Raw genomic sequence first — 16,383 nt, 5'->3', positions numbered from 1 at the left:
CTTCAGTACCAAGCACAGGCTGTACAAGTCCCTCGTAGTGTCAATCTACTCTACGGCTGCGAGACTTGGACGCTGCTTGCCGCAACGGAAAAGAAGCTCCAGGCCTTTGAGAACAAGTGCTTGAGAAGGCTGCTCCGCATCTCGTACCGCGAACACAAGACCAACGCATACGTACGGAGCACCGTAACCTCCCTCGTGGGCCCACATGAGCCCCTTCTGGCAAACAGTGAAGCGGCGCAAGCTCGCCTGGTTCGGTCACGTCACCCGCCACAACACCCTGTCCAAGACGATCCTACAAGGAACCCTCGAAGGGAGCCGTCGTCGTGGTCGTCCGAGGAAAAGCTGGGTCACCAACATTAAAGAATGGACCGAACGCGAGATGCCAGACCTGCTCTCATCTGCTCAAGACAGGACCGGGTGGAAAATTCTGTCTGTTGCTGCTGCCGGACGGTCCCCCCTACGCCCGGACCGGGCATGGGACTGACCTGACCTGACCTGAAGCAGAGGATAAGTTACCCGCCGAACGAGGAAATCATTCTAGAAATAATAAAGTCAGTGGTTTGTTGCGTCTTCTATGTTTGTATTTTATCACTAGTGTGTCTCGTTCTTGTCTGAAATGTTGAGAGCATGCTCCATCGGGAGCGTGATCATGCGCTTGATAAATCACACGTTTATTATTACGTGTTGAGTGGGGAAGTGCCTGGTACCAACATGGTGCGCAGTCGTTGGCATTTGGGGCGGACCACCAATTAAATCATTGCGCACAAAATATTTTATACGTCAACTGCGGTGCCTTGATCTTATAATAATCTACTTTTATTTTAATAAACTCACACATGCACACAATTGAAAATAAGGAAAACTTCGTTTCATCAGTCACCGGAAGAATTAACTTTATGTGTTCCCAGCATGCATTACGTTTTTCGTCCTCAGAAGAAGTCGTGTCAAGTGAGTGTAAATGTACCTTTTTTTGGTGTAAAAGCGGTCTATTGATTAAAGATAATATTCGTATAAACTATATGTATACTGAGTATGCTAGCTGAAATTTAAGGGATACTGTTGTTTTCTGGTGAAGTTTGTCAGGCACGAAATTAAGCGCACAAGTCACGCCAGGGTCGGAATTTATTAAGCTAATAACCGTTGGCGTCACGGCGTGAGTTACGAATGGGTTTATCTGATTTAACGAAGTCATACTGTCACGATGAAAAGCTGAATAACAAAAAAGTTTTAATTTTTGATTCAGATGCAATTGTTAAAAACTTTTGTTGTTGTTACAGACACCATGGCCCGTGATTTAAAGTGTAAAGTGTACGTTGGAGACCTAGGGTATGGAGCAGCGAAGGAAGAATTAGAAGAAAAATTTTCCAAATACGGACCTTTACGCAGTGTCTGGGTTGCGAGAAAACCCCCAGGATTTGCGTTTGTGGAATTCGAAGACAGTCGTGATGCTGCTGATGCTGTCAGGGCGTTAGATGGAACGTTAGTGAAACTTTAATATTATTATTTAGTATTTATGCAGCAGAATGTAGTTTAAGACTGATTTACCAGAACAGTGCAAGAGTAGAATTAAGATAATCACCACATCTTACCATTATGATGGATTTTTATTGCTTCACTAGTGTAAGAACTTGATTTTTATATTATCAGCTATATATTTCTGATTTGTTGTAAAATACCCTAAATTTCAGTCAATTGAGTGCACCCACTAAATTTTTTTAAAACTCTACTTTATTCACAAATAAGCTGCGTCATAGACGTTTCATTTTATTTTGAGGATGATGAAAATGTGTTCTTGAGCAAATAATCTGAATGTTTCAGTTGTATATGGCTTTGATTTTAACACTGTAATGACATGAACAGTTAACATTTTAATGTAGAGCTTATTAAAAAAATTAATCGGAATCAGAAAAATCCTCAAACTGCAGGGTTTAACCCTCTTAGCACAACATAAAGGTATAAGTATTACAAAGACTGGTTAATAACTGAAGACTATGAAGATGATGGTGGGGGAAGTTTGTTTTTTATTATTGCTGCTCTCAGGTAAACATTAGACCAAGGAGCCTATACATTTTTGGAAAGGAGAAAGCTTGAACTTTGCCGTAAAAGTAATGAAAATCGCCTTCCCTGTGCTCTCCTGGCAAAGTTATGATCGTGGCCCATCATGCCCATAGGGTTAAGGCTGGGAGTTGGGGGGGAAGTTGCAGTTTATAATCCAAAATTTATGGTATGCCAGCTCTCACTCTACAGATTGTATTATTACAATCTCTTATGTGTGTGGCAGCCAACACCAAAAGAGACAGCAAAGAAAATATTTTAATAAATAAGTAAAACTAGAAAAGTCAACAGAAGGAAATCACTCAAATCAAAATGGCAATTGTACTGCAGAAATATGCATCAAGCTGGGTACTAACTGTGCAAGCCATGGTAGTTTCCACCCTGCTATAAGCATGCAAGACAAACACTGCTGACGTTAAAAGGGATCCAGGCATTTATATAGCTGAGGAATCTGAATGTTAGACCGTACAGAAAACAGTCGCCTTTCAAGATCCTCTGTTTGCAGCAGTTAATCAGCACAATCTTACAGGGATTAGCCATGTGACCCATTACAGCGCTGCAAGACCATACTTCAGGTTGTCCTTGAAAAAGGCAAGTGCTGAAGGAAAAAATTACTGGACAGGCATTAACATTGCTCAGCAAGGACCACTAGAAAGCCTTTTTGGAAACCTCCACGTTGTCATCTCAATGACCAGCACCAGTCAAACACTTAACACATTGGTCACGGGGCTTCGGTAGCCTGTTCTCTCCTGGCCAGCGCAGCAGCACATGACCGCGAATGAAATGTCGACTGGTATTTTTAAAACACATTTAATATCCTACAATAAAAACACCTATTTGTGATACTCCGTTTTAAAGATCATTTAAAATACATTTACATGGTGCAAATTTTAACAAAAATATACCTTTTGTTATCTTGTAGTAAAATCAACTAAAAGACTGTAACTGTATAGGACGGAGAACTCACAAATAGGGAAGTAGGTCAAAAGTTTGACAATCTTAAAAAAATATTTATAAAATATATACACAAAAGTACAAAACAGGCATATATTTTATTAGAATGTACTTTTGAATTTTAATATTACTGTTTTCTTCTCAATTTTGGTTGTTTGAGTACAAATCCACGACAAATCAAGTAACCGGCAACGAATATCAATATGGCCCTCAAGTAAACAAACCTTCCCGTGGTTTTAACATGAGAAAATACCTGATTGGTTGATTTTTTTCAGCCTCTAAAGGGAAGCAGTCGAAAGAGGAACGTATTCTAAAGGTTCCTGTGTTTTCTCCCTTATGTATTCGTTCATTTACGCACAGAACTAAAAGCTCAAACTCTACTGTGGTTAAAACAGTGAGCTGCTTGGCTCCCTGCGATGTATGTGTGGGTTTAGGTAGCATGGTAGGCTGACCGCATGCGAAACAAAACCAATGCTTTAAAGATTAATTTTTGCCTTAAAGTGAAATTTTGTTTTATCGACACTCAAAAAGACAGTTTTCACTTCAACATGCATTGATGTATTATAACTCAAATATAATACATTTACAATTTAAAGTCCTTTTTTTATTATTTTATTAGGCGCATAAATGGTGGCAGAGTACGAGTGGAACTATCAAGTGGCAAGCGACGATCAGATCGAAGAAGTCCTCCTAGGAATAAAGGTGGCAGCAGCGGTGGTGGTGGTGGCGGAGGTAGTTTTGGTGCTAGAGGCCGTGGAAGTCCATCTTATGATGACTACCGTTTGCCCAGAAGGTCAAGGTAATACAGTTTTCATAGGCTCCTTTTGTGAACTTAAGGATGGCTTTTTTTTTTTTCGTTATAACAAAGCCAAGATATTTCAGACCAATTTGGAACTGAGGCTGCAATAGAGAAGTCTTGGATTTCAAATAATCACAGACAAAAATGTGCAGCTTTAGGCTATAGCCAGAGATAGCATAGATTTCTATAATTTATTCCACATAAAGAACTGTAAATTAAAAACTTAAGATAGATGCTTGAAAAGTTCCCTGTGGCAGGCCATGTTATTTTAAAGAAAATATTCAAAATTAAAAGCAAACTCACAGTCTTAAAAAAGGCAGAAATTCTCCATGCTTGGAAAACATCTTGACAATGATGTATTTAACTAGCATTGTGCTGTTTGTATCTGTGGACACTGCAGACATTCATGTCTTTATGCTGTACCTGCACACAGTCTCCTCACATACATATGCCTATGCTCTCTCTGTGTTTCTGACTTGCTTATATGCATGCACATGCATGCTTGGTCACATAATACATCTTTTAAATTGGGTGTAAATAGTTATATATTATTGGTATCAGAAGATTATTTGGAGTGACTATAGTGTGTAGTCTAAGTTGAGACAAGGATTGTTAGTGTTAAAAAATACTTCACTGAAAAGATGCACTGCACAAATTCCAGGCACCTCCGCATTTCTTCGACCTCAACACATCGCCCTAAGCTTCTCCCAGACTATTACTGCTGGCTGCTTAATAGTTGAGTGTCAGCACTGGCACCCTATACACTACCACTTCTAGGAAATACTTCCTTCATCTACCGTCAGTCCGTCCATCGTTGGTTTCTTGACCATCAGTGGGGAGAGACCCTCCCTGACATCTCAGCATGGTTAGCAACAGATGTAAAGGCAATAGCATTTGCTTGGTCAACGTCAGCAAATGCATACTGCATTTCTCTTCGTTCCAACATCGATCAAGTGCTAGGCAACAGGGGTTGTGGTGCAAGGTTCAGCCTCTACTCTTCCACCCTTCTCCCATCCGTGCACCCCCTCCACTCCCCGTCGGTCGAACGGCGCTTCCTTCAACCCATCTATTGTGTCGTCTGGCCTCCCCGTCGCATCGCACATCATTCTGCATTGCTTCTCTTCCTGCACTCAACGGCTACGTATGCAGCCAGCATTTGTTTGTGGCCGGGACTCTAGCCCTCTTCTCCTCTGCTGCCGATCTGACAACCAAATTCCCCACACTACCCATCTACTTCGCATCGTCGCATCATTTTGTCTGAGGTTTTTAGCTTGATTGATTGGCTTACCTGTTTTCATTTTCCAGGTGTATATTCAGATGTCCGGTACTGTTAAGAATTGCAGGGCCACTGGTGTAGGCAGTATGCTTACATGGAATTTATCATTACATGTTACCAAGATGGATTTCACTGTTATTTTTATTTTATTTTTTTTTTCAGTGTCATTTGATGCATGCATTCCTTCCTTTTTTCATTTACATAAATCCTGTATGCAGGATTAAACATGCATTCAAAAAATCTGAAGCAAACATTAAAGAATTAGAGTAAACCCTAATTTTTATATTTCATTTCCTGCATGCATGCAGTTTTAGCATTTTCATTGCAACTAAATGTTAATAACAACCAGAAACTGATAATTGCTTAAAATAATCCTCAGAAAGGTACTTAGCTTTCCATAGATTATCTTGAAAGCTGATGATTTTGTAGACTTCTGTACTGCGAAAATTGAGATTCCACCATCATTGTCACCACCCTGACAAATAAAATTAACCATTTAAAAGTATTTTATAAATAGTTTGAGTTCATAATGAATTGGAAATTTTTTTTTTATTTCTGGGGGATAAACAGATCTCCTTAGATTGTTTTTAATTTTTACCAGGTCTGCATCACCTCGTCGCTCAGCTCGCCGTAGAAGTGAATCTGGGTCCCCCTTTCGCAGACGTCGTAGCAGGAGCAGGTAAAATCTTTGGCCAGTGGCTTGGTTTACTCTACATCCATCTTCTATTGCTGAACTGTGTTGCTTTCTGGGAGATAAATTGTTTGATGCAGATGTACTGCATATTTGAATGGGTGAAAACCTATAAGTGTTGTGAGATAAATCGTACTTATATATAAATGGATAGAAGATTTGAATGGTCTGCATAACGGCCATATCTGTTTTGTTACAGGAGCTGAGCCAGTTTACCAGTTCTGTGAGAGCTGCTGACACTAAAGACCTTTCTTGTGTAGAGTGGAGAGCGCTGTTAGAATCAAATACTGAACATTTATCTTGAACAATTTCTTCATAAACACTATTTGGAGATGACTTCAGGTAATTCAACAGCGTCACATGTTCATGTCTTTCAAGCTTTGGACACCACTGTAATGACTACATTGCCTTGGACTCTAGTGTATGTGAAGAAGCTGAACATTTTAAAACTCATCTTGTGTTTTTATCTTTTTCTTTTTCCTAATTCCCAACTACCCTTCTCTTTTTTTTTAAAAAAAAAACTGACATCAAGTTGTCTTGATTTAAGGACCAAATTCTCAGTGGCACAGGTATTTCCCCTTAGTTCTTCAGCTTAACTGTTCAGTTAGGATGTACTGACATTGTCAGAATGAATAAGCTGCTAACAGACTTCTGTTATGTTGCACTGCCATTAGTTTGTCATAAAAATTTGATCTCTTTCTGAAATGCATTGTGTTCTTTGCTGGTGAAATGTAGGCAGCAAAAGCCAGGAAGATTTCTGTACTAGCTGCTCAATAAATAGTTTTGATGTAGTAGAAACCAGTTTTTCCACATGCAAGAGTGCCAACAGAAGCTCTCATTCTGATGTATTTGCTGCATCTCACAAATTCAGCCAGACGTTGGGAATAAGTATGTTGAATACCACTCACTCCTCATAAAATAAATAAGTTTGGAATCAGTTTAGTGCGAAATCCACTGTTACCAATGTGATGAAACGAGGCGGGGTAGAGGGATGGGGCTACCATCCGAGGGGAAAGGGGGTCACTTTAGTCGGCTCGCTCCACCCCACTTTCTCCCTCACACTCAGTCACCCGCCTGTTCATACGTCCGAACGCGTACTAACAGTCGCACTCACCAACACCAACTGACAAGACAGTTGTACAGATTATATAATTATAAAAAAGAAAAGCAAATTAGGTTGACATGAAAATAGTTACAGAATAATGGATTTAGAAGATAATTTGGTCTTACGTCAGTATCTGCACATATGTCCGGACATGCGGTCCGTCCCTGACCCACAATTCAGTCTTGGCATATAGTAGGTCTTCCTCGAACACGAACTGTCCCCTTTCGTTGGCACTGTTAGCACCGCTCGGCTACCTTGCCCTTGGTTCTTGAAGGGGGGTACAGCTGGCTGAAAACACTCTGCCTACTCAAAGATTTCCTGCCGCTGCCTCACAACAGTTGCCCTCGGCAGTGGACTGCAGCGACGATTCTCAGAGGTGGAAATATCTTGTCTGCTGTTCTCTGAAGAAAACCACAACTGGACTGGTGGCACGGTGGGGTCTACCAGCCGCTGCCTCGCTCGTCTTGCTGCCGGAATCCAGTTGGTTTCGTCTCTTGTGGTTTGGGAGAATCAGCCCCGTATTTGTACCACACTCTTCTCTATGCAACCAGACCGCAAGTGCCAGCAGGTAGTGATACGTTCTAAACGGAACGGGCTTCCCTTTCTCAGACCTGCTGCCTGCGACTGAAAGATCACTCAGAGAGCGACGTCTCTGCTGGAACACGAGGGAAAAAGCCCCGCTACACATCTACCCTAAACTATATACTAATAAAACACGTGACTTCTCGCCACCGAATCCACCCGGCCCTGACGCTATCGCTCTAACACTAAGAGAACTACTGCCTACTGCGCTATTCCCCTAACTGCTCCATCTTACACCCCCAACCCTGGGCCTCGATCGCCTCCATAAGTCAAGGCGGTCTGGTGTCCGTTTCCTCTGATCGTCGCCCACCTATAATTACCTACTCCTCTTCGGCCCTGTTGTCCTGGCTTGAACCCGGCGGGTTCATGACAACCAAAAAGTTTTCTTTTGTTTAAAAATCTTTAATGTGAAAGTGCGACATGACATTCAGATATGCTGTACAAGGGTATGTACATGTATCACTGGGAAAGATTTTGGTTCATTTTTATTGGAATAATTATTATGTACAGTGATAGTTGTGACTGCTGTTAATGTGTGAAAAGATAAAGCTGATTAATATTCTCTGATACCATCTTTGTAAAAGTTGATGCATGTAAACTTTTTAAAAGTCACTTGCATGAGTAAATTTGTAATAGATCAGTTTGTTTTAACCATGTAAACATAAACATCGGTGGAAGAAAATTGCATTTTCGTGTTGTTTATTTTTATATAGACGTGTAATAGTTTAGTCCTACAGTTTTCAACAAACGTAACAGTTTTAATTGTTTATGCCAAAGATACGCTTCACGGGGCAATTGAGTCCGATTGGAACTTAATGGCTTCATTGTTGTTAAAGTTGAATGTGAATGTGTCGGCCTTTCTCTGAATTGTTTGCTTTGCCGAAACCGTGCATATTTTGTGGAATTCCCATAATACATGTATGTGGATAACCTCTGAAACATGGTCGCTCTTTCCACTGATCACCTCAACGGCTAGGAGTTATGAAATCATCTCAATCATTTTCCACTACCAGACGACCTAGCAAGTGGAATCCCAGACTTGAACGAACGGTGGAGAGAAGATACATTGGAGGTGTTGGTGTCGCGTTGGCGATGTTTTTGAAATACTGACTTGCTGCAGAGGCTCCTTTTTAAAAAAAGTAAACAGCAGAGATAAAACAGCACGTGTTCAGACTCGGTACCAAGTTGTAGGTCACAGCTGTACGTGATACCAGGAGACGTGACCGTCGAACTCTTTAGATAACGACGTAGTCGCACTAGCGTTGAGAAAAGAAAGGCCAGTCATGTTAAATAAAAACTATATGTTCTAAATTTAATATCTTTTTTTTTCTAGACCCTTCTTTAAGGACTAAAAGTACAGGCGCGTTTTTATATTTACCGCCTCCACCCATGAAACACTTTTTACTAGCTTGTGAATCAAATGTCATTACTGCGAAGTAAGAAATTGTCACTATGAATGATCTGTTCACCATGAAGCGATTGCCTAACTCCGCTCCTTCGTCATATTTAATCTTTCGATAAACTGCTAGGTGGGCAGAAAAAGTTTTCCAGTGCCTGTCCTCGAAGCAGCGACCTGTTAGGTCGAGTGTACTAACCGGGGACTACAGCAATTACGAAACGAGCTCCGGGGAAGTGAAAGATGTGCGTCTCCGAACTGAAAAAGATCTTCCGTATGTTGCTTTCTTACTTGCAGAGATGCAAGCAAGTGAATAAAGACAGCGACAGCAAACGTGGGTGCTGCTAGTTCAACTGAATAAAAACTCGTACCTTTGACTTGGGGAGGGAAAATAGGAGCATGCTTCAACTGCTTGTTGATTTTGTGGGTCACATGTATTATTTAATTGCATGGCACTACTTCATGACAGCAAATATGTTCAGCGTGGGAACTTTCTACCCATTAAAAGAGAGAAGCTCATGTCAACGGGTAAGAACAATGTGGGTAATGGAGCAAGGGATGAAAGCAAAGCGTATGGGAGAAACAAAGTATTAGGAATAAACAATACATATACTGTTATACAGCCTTAATCCCTTGGCAAAAGATAATATCCCAGTCAGAAAAGAATCGCTTTGCGAGGTACAGGGCTCTAACAGAAAGAGGTGTCATAGCCAACAGGTTAGGTCGTCAAACCTCCAGCTTTTAACTTTTTGTCTGGAGAGACGGCGATATGAGAAGAGAAGACATGAAGATAGCAAACCTCTCTCGTTTATGCGGAAATGACAATCTTTCACAGATGGCGTGAACACCAGAAGTGTCAAACGTGCAAAATATCTCATTGAGATAGGAGCTCACCCACCTCCCCTCAGCGTTCGGTCACTGAGGTGAAAGTCGACGATTTGATGGCAATGTCGACGAAATCAAGTCATCTTTTTTGTCGGCGACAGTCAGACTGACCTCTCATGCATGACATCCCTGTAATATATAGGTGACACGCAGCCTGAAAATCATCCAGACTCGCCATTTATTTATATAATTTCATTGGAATGGAGCGGAAGAAAGTACAGCGTAGAACCAAGGTACAGTAAATATCGTTAACAGTATAGTCATCTCACAATCCAGAGGTTCTCAGATCACGTAGCGGGTGATAAAAGATGAAAGATAAACTATCGGTTCTAATAAGTGCGATATCACGATAAAACCATTGATCAACTTATAGAGATGGGTTAGGGTTAGCACGTTGCTGTGACATCGTACATAACTGTTTCATACTATATATAGAAGTAGGTACCGGTGGCCATTGCCCATGTGTGTCGTGTAACGCGTTTTAATGGTTGGGTCAGTATTTGTGCTCCCGTTCACAAGCTTTCGCATGGATATTGATGTATGCATATTGAATTAAGTCAGCGAAGATTGCCGATGTATTTTTAATGAAATGTAACAGTTCTAAAGCACAATTAAAGATGAGGCAAAATATTCTTCAACTTTGAAATGATGTAGCTCGAACCACGTGAGAAGTACTTAGTTGAATATTCATTTCACGGACGTATGTAGTATATCAGACTGAAACGGTCTGACCTTGTACCTTGATTTGTCACAGCTGCATGCGAGGGGGTTGGGGGAAGGGTCCGACACGATCACGTGTCAACTGGCCAGCGAAAGTCGAGTGCGGAAGCGGGCTGACGGAGGAAAGTGCTACATATACGGGTCATTATCACCGCCCAGAGGTCATGCAGGCTTGGAGGAGCTTTTGAACGGGGGTTGAAGAGTTGGATTTGGCCTACAAGGAAACGTGGCTTTGACGGGAAACGACGGTTGCAAACGGATAAACCCACCTGAGTCCCTTGACGATCCTGCTTCCAAATCCCGCCGGCCGCCGGGTTTCCACTCCGGTTTCCCCACCAAGGGCCTCAAAATGTTACTCACCCAGTACATGTATATACAGTGGTACCTCGACATACGAGTGCCCTGACATACGAGTGTTTTGAGATACGAGCCGCCGAGCGAGCGATATTTTGCTTCGAGATAAGAGCAAGATTTGAGATACGAGGAATCGCACACTACACCGCTGCACACGACCCCAACATGCGGGGTGGATGTTGGGGTCGTGTGCAGCGTCTAACAGTTTCTCCCACCTCAGACTAGACCTCAGTCTGTGTGCTTGTTTCCCTCGTGTTCGAAGCATTTTTTATAAGTTGGGTTCGCGTTTTTTTGCTTTTTGTACATTTACAAAACATTATCCCATTTATTTTTGTAACCATGGGTCCGAAGAAGAAGATGATGTCTATTGAATTAAAGCGCGAAATCGTAGAAAAACATGGGCAAGGTGTGCGAGTAATTGACTTGGCGAGGATGTACGGGTGTAGCATATCAATGATATGTTCTGAGCTTAAACAGGAGTTGATAAAGGGTACAACGCCAGCTAGGGGCGTTACGATAATTTCTAAGCTCCGGACTTCTCTCCATGAAAAGATGGAGAAACTATTGACTGTGTGGGTGACAGAGAAGCAGCTTCAAGGAGGAACCTTAACACAAAGCATCATGTGTGAGAAGGCACGAGCGATTTACGGTGATTTGCTGAAGCAGATCCCACACACTTCCACAAACGAAGAATTAAATATGTTTTTATACAATATGTATTTGTTATTCATAAATAAAAGTTTCTTCTTGTAAATACACTTTTTCTTATTCAAAAACACTTAACAAAAACAACTGAGGTGGTGTTTTGGGAGCTGGAACGGATTAATTGCATTTCAATGAATTTCAATGGGGAAAATTGCTTTGAGATACGAGCAATTTGACATACGAGCAAGGTTACGGAACGAATTAAACTCGTATGTCGAGGTACCACTGTATATAGGGGAAATTTACTTCCGTTAGAACACCATCGACATCTGGCATCAAAAGCCTTACAAAAGGACGTATTCCCTGAAACCTCTAGTGTCACCGTGCATGTCTCTTGACTACTGTGGCAGTTTAAACGTCTGCAAGTATAGACAGTGTACAGGGTATAGCTGACCAGTCTCCCGCTCCTCAACACTGCATGTCGCGGATACAGCTGTTTTAATTCTGTTCCAGCAAGGATAAATAAGTAGATCATTTCTCGACCGCGTTACTCGATGGGGTAAAGCTCCCACTGTTGTGTTATTGGTTTGTGGGTATTAGAGGTGGCACTCATTAAACTGTCCAGTTAGAAAACACACAAGAGACAGCTTCATGTCGGCTCCCGCCCAAGTATATTTGAATCTCTCAACCGAACTAAACCTTATACGGATTGTTCATTTTGGGAATAAGGCCAACACTTGCCTTATGTCACATCTCCCTTTCTTTAAAATGGACATTGTTTCAATATAACTTAATTAACATTAATTTTAATATTCTTGAATTTCCTATTCAAGTCTATGTGCGTTTGATTCGAGTCAATCATTTACAAGTCAAGTCTCTGTGGGATCTTGATGGTGCGACCACTCTTGGTAGTCTTGACAGGCTGGTCTAGAGGAGCGATGACTTTGGACGCTGGCGCCTTCCTGGCTGCGGCTCCTGGACATGGCTCTGGGTTGTCAACAGGAACGTCTGGATCGTCTGAGTGTATACCAGACAAGGGGTCGAGATCCTCTTCGGACTTTGGGTTTGTTGGAATAAGGGACGACAGAGTCTTTGGGATAGGTCTGGGATTCTCGGGATTGAGATCTCTGGGAATCAAGAGACGGCGGTTGCGTCGTTGGCGACCGTAGGGAGTCTCTACCTCATATGACCTGTTGGGCAGAGACTTGATGATTGTCCTGGTGTCTGGGTTGGCTTCACCCAAACTGGCTGACCTGGTTCCAACTCAGCGGCTTGTCTGGCACGGTGTGCTCTGTCGAAGTTCTGTTATGTTTCAACTTCTGCATCTCGTCCTTCTTATGAAAGTCCTTCCTTTCTTTTTCCTTTTTCTCGGAAAACTGAGATGGTATTGTGGGGACCATGGTGCGTAGTCTTCCCGAACAACAGTTCTGCTGGACTGAGACCTTGCTGAAGTGGCGTAGCGCGATATGTGAGAATCGCTAAATAAGGATCATCTGCCTTCTTCAGGATTGATTTCACAGTTTGAACGGCGCGTTCGGCTTCGCCATTCGCTTGTGGATAGTACGGGCTGCTTGTTGTGTGAGTGAACTCGTACTGTTGAGCGAACGTTTGGAACTGCTTGCTGGAGAACTGCGGGCCGTTGTCTGAGATGACAATTTGTGGAATTCCATGGCGGGAAAATATGCTCTTAACATGGTTGATGACTGTTTCCGCCGAAGTATTCTTTAGGTGTGCCAACTCAATATAACGTGAATAATAGTCCACCACCAGTAAGTACTGTTTTTTTTTTCAGTTCAAAGATGTCCATGCCAACTTTCTGCCAAGGAATGCTGGTGTGACAGAGGGAATGAGTGGCTCAGGGGGAATTGGCCTCTCTTGATGCAAATTGTGCACTTCTGTACCATGGACTCTATCTGCTTAGAAAGCTTTGGCCACCAAACGCTCTCTCGGGCCAAGGCACGACATTTACGATGCCTTGATGTCCAATGTGAAGTCTGTGGAGAATGTCTGTTCTCAGTACTTCAGGGATGATCAGTCTTGATCTGTAGAGAAGAAGTCATCATGTTCTGTGACTTCTGAACGTACTGTCCAAACGCTTTCAGTTCTTCATGTTCTGGACTAGAACGTGGCCATCCATTGTGGAGATAATACAGCAACTGTCTTACAAACAGTATCTCTTGCAGTCTCGTTCTTTGATTTCTTCGGATGCGTTTTTCACTGGCTGGCAAGCTCTGAATCACTTGCTTGATGAAGGATCTCTTCTTCTTCACTTCTCTCATCTTTCTGAGTGTTTCTTACTGGGGGCTCGTGAGAGTGTGTCAGCAGTCACGAGATTCTTGCCTTTTTGTGTAGACAATGTTGTACTTGAACCTCATCAGGCGCATTCCGGAATCTCTGAATTCTCGGAGGTAGAGTCTTCAAGGTTCTTTGTTTTCAGTAGAGCCAGATAATGGCTTGTGGTCAGTTTCGATTGTCAGATCACGAAGTCCTGTGATGGTAGTCACAGAACTTTTCACACGCCCAAGTCACTGCGAGTGCTTCACGCTCAACTTGTGCGTACCTGGCGCTCAGTTTCCGTATACTTCTTGATGCGTAGAAAACTGGCTTGAGGTGACCATCTGACTGTTTCTGAAAGTAAATACTGCACCGAGACCGAAAGATGAAGCATCTGTTGAGACGACGGTCGTTTTGTCGTACCATAGTGTGCAACACTGGAGCTTCAGTTCAGCTGTTTCTTAATCTTCTCAAACGAGTTTCTTGAGCAGTGTCCCAACACCACTCTAATGTTTTTCTTGAGCAGGTCACGTAGCGGTTTTTGTCGTTTGCGAGGTTAGGGCCTGCAAACTTCGCAACGTGGTTAACCATTCCTAACAATCTTCTGAGATCAGAAATGTTCTCTGGCTTGGGAAAATTCTTCACAGCAGACAGTTTCTCTGGGTCGATGGCGATCCCATTTTCTTCGAGATGATGTGCCGAGAAAGGATATCTTCTCTTGGCAAACTGGCACTTCTCTCGTTCAGGGTAATGCCCGCTTCTTGAAGCGTCGACATCACTTTCTTCAAGTAACGATCATGTTCTTGCTTGTTCTTACCGAAATGAGCAGATCGTCAATGTCACAAATCACATTTTCATGGTTCGCCAGAAGTTGAGACATTCGTCGTTGAAATACTTCTGGCCCTGAACTTATCCCGAAGGGTAAGCGTGTATAACAGTACCTTCCAAAAGGTGTGATGAAGGTTGTTAACTCCTGACTTCCTTCATCCAGTGGAAGTTGATGGAAACCCTTTTTGCAATCAAGCTTTGTGAACATTTTTGCTCCTGACAGCTGGGCTAACAGTTCATCTGTTGACGGTAACGGTAGTTCTCTCTGCGAACTGCTTCATTTAGTTTGCTCAGATCGACGCAGATTCTGACTCTCTCGTCGCTCTTGGCACCACTACTATTGGGGCGCACCAATCACTGGGCTTGGTGACTGTGCGAATCACTCCCTGTTCTTCAAGTTGATCCAATTCTGCTTGACTTTCTGTTCAAGGGCAAAGGTAAGCGTCTTGGAGCTGCTACTGCATATGGAACAGCTTTGTTCTTTCAGACGAATCTTGTAAGGATCTTGTAGACTTCCTAGTCCTCTGAAGAGTTTTGGGAATTCTTCCTTGTACTGTTTTTTCGTGGTCCTCTATAACTGTGTTGATTCTCTCAATCAACTTCAACGCTGTAATGGCTGGTCGACCTAGCAATGGTTCTTCAAGTGTTTTTACGACATACACATCTTGCAGTGTAGAGACATTCTTGTATGTCAGTTTTGCCTTGAACATGCCTTCCACAGCTATCTCAACACGACCTGGACCATACAGTTTCTTGCGCACTTTCTGCAATGGTCGCTTGGCTGCTGGAACTGCGGTCTGAGGTACGACGGTAACATCAGCTCCGGTGTCAAGCTTAAACATTTTCTCTGTGTCTTCCATCAGGAGACTGACTTTCCAAGGATCTGTTGTCACACTGCCCACAATCATACCCATGTAAGCTTCTTCGTCTTCTTCTTCCTCTTCCACTGTGTGAATCTTTGAAGAACCTGAAGAGCGACAGACTGCAGCGTAGTGACCAATCTTGGAACATTTTCTGCATTTAGCGTTCTTTGCAGGACAACCATCTCTGTTGTGGAACCTTTTCCGCATCGAGAGCATTGGCTTAGTCTCTGGTTTTCCCGAAGGCCTGGCTTCGTACCGCAACGAACTTTTCGCTGACCTTTCTGAATCTTGTTGATGGTTTCTCAACTGTACTCTCGCTGTTGCTTACCAACATCGAGTGTGCTTGAGTCTTGGACGTCTCATGAGCTCTGCAAATTTCTATTGCTTCTGGAAGCTTGAGTGTTTTCTTCTGCAACAATTTTTCACGCATAGTGTCATCTTGAACCGATCACAAGTCTGTCACGAATCATTGCGGTCAACATCTTTGAAATCACATGATTTTGCTAACTTGCGTAAAACTGCGACGTAAGTATCAACTGACTCATCCTTGTTTTGGTTTCGGCTATTGAAAACTTGTAGCTCTCATACACCTCATGTGTGCTACCCAAACAAAAGTCGTTGAACTTGTCGATGACAGTCTCGATATCTTTGTCGTTCTCCCCTTCTGCAAAGGATAATCCTTCATAGATTTCTTGTGCGTCCTCACCAATGCAAGCTAATAGAACTGCACAACGATAAAGCTGAATCTTCTTTATCAAGGCGCGTAGCTACCTCATAGTTCTGCCACTGACGAATAAATTTTTTCCAATTTACTTCAATGTTAGAAGACAAATCCAGCTTTGAGGGAACCGGAACGTTTGCAGTGAAGTGTTTTCTCTGATGTATCTCTGCCATCTTGCGAGAAATGTCACTTTGCGAACTGACGGCGCAATATTTCAAAATGAGAAAAACGTGCC

At 42.5% G+C, this 16,383-nt stretch overlaps 1 protein-coding gene across 1 annotated transcript; it reads left to right on the top strand.

The window, feature by feature from the left end:
- The first annotated feature begins 790 nt into the window (after positions 1–790).
- On the top strand, positions 791–8,149 carry LOC112559951 (RNA-binding protein 1-like). Its single transcript, XM_025231466.1, has 5 exons — positions 791–948; positions 1,278–1,479; positions 3,629–3,808; positions 5,686–5,763; positions 5,975–8,149. Exons 1-5 carry the CDS (start codon positions 837–839, stop codon positions 5,979–5,981), a joined length of 579 nt encoding a protein of 192 aa, XP_025087251.1. The 5' UTR covers positions 791–836; the 3' UTR covers positions 5,982–8,149.
- The last annotated feature ends 8,234 nt before the right edge of the window (positions 8,150–16,383 follow it).

The sequence above is a fragment of the Pomacea canaliculata genome, linkage group LG3, assembly GCF_003073045.1.
Source record: "Pomacea canaliculata isolate SZHN2017 linkage group LG3, ASM307304v1, whole genome shotgun sequence".
In the NCBI taxonomy this organism is placed as follows: domain Eukaryota; kingdom Metazoa; phylum Mollusca; class Gastropoda; order Architaenioglossa; family Ampullariidae; genus Pomacea; species Pomacea canaliculata.
Note: the sequence above shows the minus strand (reverse complement) of the source record. Positions and strands in the feature narration are given on the sequence as shown.